We start from the raw sequence: 7,307 nt of genomic DNA, 5'->3' as shown, positions 1-7,307 counted from the left end.
CTAATATCGATTGCTAGAAAAATGTATTCGCCGGAGATCTGGCTAATTCAAATATACATGTCTTGCTGCCTAGTAAAATTAAGCGAACCCTCTTAAAGAATATGTTAACATTTTTTGTCGCTCTTTCGAGCATCGCTGATAAATTAGTGTTGCCACATCTGCTCATCTGGCCGTCCCACTTTTTCAACGGGCTGGCAGCCTTCTTCTATTTGAGTTTCAGGTTGTTGGATGTTAGGATTTGTTGTTTAATTTGTTAAATTAAAATTAAATTTAAACTGATTGAATGGATCGTGATCGCGATTCCGACTCCCATGCCCGCAAGGGCAATCGTCCGCCCGGGCTGAAGGGCAAGGCAATTGGCATGTATTACCGCGACCTCGGTCGCCAGCGCGCGAAGGAGCGCGAGAAAATGAAAAAGGATGGCGGGCCGGACATGATTGAGCAGCCAAAAATCCGGCTGGGATGCAGTGTCACTGTGCCACGAGGCGCGCTGGAGCGCGTCAAGGAATTCATGCAGAATTTCAACAAGACGCCCAGGAAATCCGACTCGCACTCGGATGTGGATGCGCAATTCGAGCTGCAGTTCCGTCACTTGCTGAGCGTCAATTTTCACCAGTTCATTGCCGAGAAAAAGCAGGAGAACAACACTTTGAACTACATCAACCAGAATTTGGACACGAAATTAATGGAGGAGCATCGAGAGCGCCTCCAGTCACCAAATATGCGCGAGCGCCTGCACGCACGTGAGCAGCTGCCGGCCATGAAGCATGCCAAGGAGATTATACGCACCGTCCAGGAGAATCAAGTCATTCTCATTGTCGGCAGCACCGGCTGTGGCAAGACCACACAGGTCCCTCAACTGCTGCTCGATCACAGCATTGTCAAGAGCTGTGCCTCAGACTGCCGCATTATTTGCACACAACCGCGTCGTATTTCGGCCATCACGATTGCCGAGCGAGTGAGCTACGAGCGTGGCGAGAACCTGGGCCTCTCGGTGGGCTATCAGATACGCCTGGAGAGCCGCCGGCCAAGGGATCGGGCCTCCATTACGTATTGCACAACGGGAGTGCTGTTGCAGCAGCTCCAGTCGGATCCCCTGATGCACAGCCTCAGTGTGCTCATTCTGGACGAGATACACGAACGCAGCGTGGAGACGGACCTTCTAATGGGCCTGCTGAAGGTCATCCTGCCGCACAGACCCAGCCTGAAGGTGATTCTGATGAGTGCCACCGTTCGAGAGCAGGATTTCTGTGACTACTTTGAGAATTGTCCCATGTTCCGCATTGAGGGGGTGATGTTTCCCGTCCGGATGCTCTACCTGGAGGATGTCCTCTCCCTCACCAACTATCAGTTCGAAAATTTGCGCACAACGAAAAAAATACCGAATCAGGAGCGTAAGGAGTCCTTGATGGCGCACGAAGCCATGATCCTGCCGTATGTGCGTCGCGTCCGTCACATGTACGATCGAAGGGTTCTCGACCAATTGTGCCTGCCCGAGTCGGAGGGCTGCGAGGACATTGATTTCATTGCGGATCTGGTCTACTACATCTGCGAGAACGAGCCAGAGGGTGCCATTCTGGTCTTCCTGCCCGGCTTCGACAAGATCTCCAAACTGAACAAAGCTCTGGAGAACCCCCAGGGTTCGTTCAAGGGCCAACGCTGGCGCCAAAGTCTAGTCCTTTATCCCCTGCACTCCCTGATGCCCTCCGGCGAGCAGCAGGCGGTGTTCCGTCGTCCTCCGGCCGGCAAGCGTAAGGTTATTATGTCCACCATTATAGCCGAGACATCGGTGACCATTGATGATGTGGTGTATGTCATCAATTCCGGCCGCACCAAGGCTAGCAACTATGACATTGCCAGCAACATCCAGAGCCTGGACGAAGTGTGGGTGAGCAAGGCAAATACCCAGCAGCGCAAGGGTCGTGCAGGACGTGTAAGGCCGGGCATCTGCTACAATCTGTTCAGTCGGGCCAGGGAGGATCAGATGGCCGATATACCTACACCGGATATACTGCGCTCCAAGCTGGAGTCAATCATTTTGAGCCTGAAACTGCTGCACATTGATAATCCCTATGAATTTTTGGGCACTCTCATCAGTGCCCCCGAACAGGAGGCCATCAAAAACGGTGTTCTTCTCCTGATGCGGTAAGTTTGAATGAATTTCTAGTCAAATGATCATCAGAATTTAAATGATTTTTTCAGCATTGGTGCTCTGGACAAAGAGGGCATTCTTACACCGCTGGGCGTGCATTTGGCGAAGCTTCCCGTCGATCCGCAAATGGGCAAAATGATGCTCATGTCAGCCCTATTCTGTTGCCTGGATCCCATCACCTCGGCGGCAGCGGCACTCTCCTACAAGTCGCCGTTCTACACGCCCTTGGGGCTGGAGAGCCGTGTGGATCAGGTGAAACGGCAGATGGCCAACAACATGCGCAGCGATCATCTGATGGTGCACAGCACCATTTGTTCGTATCGCAAGAGTCGTGGTGATCGCAACTTCTGCTATACGAATTATTTGAGCTACATGACGCTGCAGCAGCTGGAGCGCATGAAGAATCAGTTTGCACAACTGCTGTGCAACTACAAGTAGGTCAAAAGGTTTAATCCTTCAGCATAGCATACCCCTACCAATTCTCTCTCTCCTTTGTAGATTTCTTAGTTCACCCGGCTTACTGGACAAGTCATCCAACATTAATTCGGACAAGATTCCTCTGCTGAGGGCTATTATTGGAGCCGGTCTCTATCCGAATATGGCATACATGCGGTAAGATCAACAGACCAACTCTGTCTCTTTAGATGAATATGTCGGATCGCAAGATCGCAATTTCTTGGCCAGCCGGGTCGGTCCCAAAAACCAAAAGCAATATGCGTTGCTTGGTCATGACACTGAGACCGAGAACCGGGACTCAATACTTTGATAATATTTGGACGTAGTACAAATTATATCCTATAAAAGTACTATAATTTACCATATTTATCCAACAGCAAGACACATCGCATACGGAATTCAGTGCGTGCTGTTCATAACATGTCCACGGACGACGGCAAGCGTGTGAATTTTCATCCTTCGTCCGTGAACAGCGGGGAATCCAGCTTTGACTCGGATTATTTTGTGTATTACCAGCGACAGAAGTCCTCATCGCTGTATTTACTCGATTCCACAATGGTCTTTCCCATGGCTCTCATTATTTTTGGCGATGGCGTCGAGGCGGGTGTCAAAGACAGAGTGCCCTACCTATCCGTGGCCAATACATACTTGTGAGTGGGGATATCTTTACATATAAATGGCTAGTTTTAATGTTGATTTCTTTTCAGTTTTAAATGCAATCCAGAGACTGCCAAAGTGGTGCTTGAGCTGCGCACAAATCTGGGTAGATTGCTGCTGAAAAAGGCTCTCTGTCCGGCCCCCATCGAAGAGAATGGCGAAGAGAAGCAATTGATCAAGTATGGCATTAACTAAGACAAAGGCTATTCAATCATTAAGATGTTTCAAGAGGCACCAAAGAGCTATAGGGGGATTGTCAGGGGTTTTGGTGATGCCCCGAAGGATAGCCCAAAAGATAATTTAAGTACCAGTTCCCGTGCCCGTTTCATGCAACATCTTGATGTTTTATAGTCTTTGCCAAAGAACACTTCTGTAGAAATTTTCTCATTCGAATTTCATTTTCTTTTTGCAGAGCAATCGAGTTGCTGCTTTCATTGGACGAGAAATTCGATGACGATTCGTTTTCGTCCGACGAAATCGAAGATATCTGAATGCGGAAGAGGCTCAGAGCATAATTTAATTCCATTTTATTGTGGTTCATTAGTCGAATGGTATATTACCAAAAAATATATGTATAATCAAAAATAAATTATGTGTGTGTGTTCGAAGGATTATTATTCGTCTTCGAGTAGGGCAAACACATTGCGCGAACGTGGTGCCTCATCCTCCTCGATGGCGCACGAGTCCTCGTCGGCATTGGTCTCATCGTTGGAGCTGTCCTTGTCTTCGTCCTCGCTATCAGCAGCTAGAAAAGAGGAAATTTAGATAAGGGTTTCATATAGAGACTTTTCGTGGTCTCTCACTATCCGAGCAAACGGAGGAGGTATCGCCATTGGTCTCGCTCTCTGGCTCATCTTGCAGCTCCACTTGCTGGTACTTCTTGACCTCCGGCACATCGGGATGCTGCAGCCAGTGCTCGCGGCGCGCCTCATACCCTGGCGGATAGAACTGCAGCACCAGCTGCTGCTGTCCGGCCAGGCACATGCGCAGAATGTGATTTGCGGCCCGATAGCGATCCGGCCTGGCCGCCTTAGCCGTGAGGAATCCTCGTTTGTAGGCCCAGGCATCGGAAATGGCCACAGCCGACCACTCGTCATAGTCTTCGGGCAATTGGAGACGCAACAGTTGCGGCAGATTCACATGCTCGCCGAGAAACTTCAGGGAGCGATAGGGCACAGACAGCTGGGAGATGGGAAAGCTGCCAAGCAGCACTTGCAGGCACTTTGGCGTAGTCGAGGGAAAGACTAGGCCGGGACAGTCGCAGAGCCGTACGAGTGGTGTCAGGAATATGGTCTGAAAGTGTTTGGTATGTCCGGGAGTGCGACTAACGCTTACCACCTTGCGCCCCTTGAGGGCATTGATTAGCGAGGACTTGCCGACATTCGGAAAACCAATGCAGCCGATGGTAAGGACGCCACTGTGATATTTGACATGCTCATGGGGCGTGGTATCGATGCTGCTGCTGATCTTCAGCTCACCTTCCACGGCGGCTGCCACATCTTCCAGAATGTCCAGCTGATCGCTCCGCATATCCTCGCGTATCTTCTGCTCCCAGGCGGACAGATCCACCTCCGACTGGACATAGCGCTGGCACTCGCGATAGATGTTGTAGACACCCTCCATGCTGCGCTTGTGGGCCTGTGGACCACGCTGGCAGCCCTTGCGAGAACGTGGCAAGAACGAGGCAAACATAACGATCGGCAGCTGGGGATAGCGCTCCTGAAAGTACGCACGCCAGGCCACAACCACCTGCGGTTCGACGAGATCAACCTTGTTGAAGACCACAATAGCATGCTTTTTCAGTGTGTTGATGATGTAGTCGTACAGGGAGGGTGGGAACATCAGGGTGGCATACCGCACATCCACAATGATGAGCAGTATGTCCGAGAATTCAAGAACACGCCAGAGCTGACGCCACGTTTCCAGATTCAGTTCGAACAGCGAGAGTTCCTTGGTGTCACCACTGCGTTGCTTCTTTTGCAGCCCGTCCACATAATCCTAGGATTAATCCTTAATGAAATGCCGCAAATATCCCAGTATACATGACCTACCTTAAAGTAACGATTCTCACAGCGGTCCAGCTGTTCTTTGGTGCTCGACAAACTCCAGGCCGGACGCAGGGGAAAATCACAGCCGGCAAAGTAGCGCTCATCGATTTCGCGCTCCGTGGGACTGAGTGACTGCAGGGGCTTGAAGCCCTCCAGCTTCAGCTGCTCCAGTTCCTTCTTGCCCTCCTGGTAGAATTGTAAATTGTAACGATTCACGTTCTTGTTGCGATTTCCACCCCGAGCGAACGGCTGCTCCATGAGCTTGCGCGTCGTTTCGGGCACATCGCTGTCCTCGTAGGACTCCTGGGCACTGCGTAAATACTTGGGCGGACCTGGCCGGCAATCAATGTCATCGTTAGTGTGGTGTAGCTCGTGGGATTTGATTTCTTTTCTCCACCAAATAACAGTGGGGGAGTGCAACACAAGTTGCACCAATATTCCTCGATTTTGATATTCGATTTGATATTACTAGCTAGATAGAACTCTCAGCACTGCCAACATAATTTTATCCGATTAATAAATCAATTTTCTACTAGACTGTCTTGTTTTAAATACTTGACTTGTTTTCCTGCTACGGCGATTGCTGTTTTTGCTCCTCAACAACAATATAGCATCTCGTTATGATGAAAAAACGAACTTAGCCATCTTCAGCCCCCTCCATTTAAATAGTTCAGCTACTTCTACTACTACTACGTAAGAAAAACACGATAAATTGATTAAATTTTCATTATTTTCGGTGGAATATTAAAATAGCCCCTTAGCTTACAAGGGGTTAATCATTCTCCGTTAAGGAGAGGATTCGTTCATATTGCTCAATTTAGAGATTCCGTTGAATAATTCTGGCTAACTAAAACCCTTAGTTCTGCCCACATAATTTAAAGCCGTGGATGAATACATTTTCTACAAGATAAGTTAATTTTTAGTCCTTGCTTTTATTGTATTTTGGCTAAAACAAGGTTTAAACAAAATAGTTCAACAAAAAGACAGTCGCAATGTTCCTGGTATTTGAAGACATGTTCACCCTTTGTATGCCTTTGTACACCCTATTTCGTTCATTTTTTATGAAGATGAAACGCAATTTATAAAGACCTTTTCTCAAATTGGTATGTTGTAGACATATTCATGTATATTATTAGTATCTTGTATATATTTATCGAGATCCTGATACCTTCGGAGCCTGGGATGACAAACATTTTCTCAATTCTATAATATCTTTTCCGTAGGGTATGAGAATTAGTGTTGCCGTGAATTATTGTTGTCAACCAGTTATTACGACAAATTCCTGTTTTTAATCTTCCGTCGAATATTCCCAGCTATATATATCTCACAGTTTTGCCCAGATACTTTTATATGATTGATGAATCAATTTTGATCAGGATTAATTACTTTTAAGTACTTGCATGTTTTTTGTTTTAACAAAAACACGGATTCAACAAAAATGTTCAACACTCGCAGTGTTGTAACGTCAATGTTGCTGGTGCTTGCAGACTCATTTGTTGTCAACCACAGTATGAGCATTTGTATACCCTATTTCGTTAATATTATATTAAGATACTGTTTTAAAACGTAATTAATAAAGACCTTTTCTCAGATTGATATATCTTAGACATATACATGCATATGATTAGTGTCTTGTATAAAAATCTCGATCCCTCTTCTTAAGCTCTGTAAGAAGACAAAAGATGCAAAATATCGTTGAAATAGTTTAAAAACAGAGACTGACTAGTTTCTGCATATAATGGCGCCTTAGACACACGGAAGTACGATTTGAGGGAGCGAAAATTCAAATTCGACGTCAAACTGGGCCGAAAAGTATATAATATATATATAGTATATAGTATATATACCACTGAATCATTATAATCAGGCTACCTATTAGCTAGTTTTGGCTATTTCTAATATCGATTGCTAGAAAAATGTATTCGCCGGAGATCTGGCTAATTCAAATATACATGTCTTGCTGCCTAGTAAAATTAAGCGAACCCTCTTAAAGA

The 7,307-nt window shown here is 46.9% G+C and overlaps 2 protein-coding genes across 2 annotated transcripts; one reads left to right on the top strand and one right to left on the bottom strand.

The window, feature by feature from the left end:
• Positions 1 to 202: 202 nt before the first annotated feature.
• Positions 203 to 3,854, top strand: LOC108162605 (ATP-dependent DNA/RNA helicase DHX36). The gene is made up of 6 exons (XM_017297425.2): positions 203 to 2,145; positions 2,203 to 2,586; positions 2,651 to 2,764; positions 2,986 to 3,258; positions 3,316 to 3,444; positions 3,678 to 3,854. The coding sequence occupies exons 1-6, from the start codon at positions 284 to 286 to the stop codon at positions 3,754 to 3,756; spliced, it is 2,841 nt and encodes a 946-aa protein (XP_017152914.2). The 5' UTR covers positions 203 to 283; the 3' UTR covers positions 3,757 to 3,854.
• Positions 3,778 to 5,775, bottom strand: LOC117188726 (guanine nucleotide-binding protein-like 1; the record flags this gene model as incomplete). Its single annotated transcript, XM_033393012.1, has 3 exons — positions 3,778 to 4,010; positions 4,069 to 5,263; positions 5,317 to 5,775. Coding segments are annotated over 3 exons (1,785 nt in total), but the record flags the coding sequence as incomplete, so codon positions are not given.
• Positions 5,776 to 7,307: the final 1,532 nt, after the last annotated feature.

The sequence above is a fragment of the Drosophila miranda genome, chromosome 4, assembly GCF_003369915.1.
Source record: "Drosophila miranda strain MSH22 chromosome 4, D.miranda_PacBio2.1, whole genome shotgun sequence".
NCBI lineage: Eukaryota > Metazoa > Arthropoda > Insecta > Diptera > Drosophilidae > Drosophila > Drosophila miranda.
Note: the sequence above shows the minus strand (reverse complement) of the source record. Positions and strands in the feature narration are given on the sequence as shown.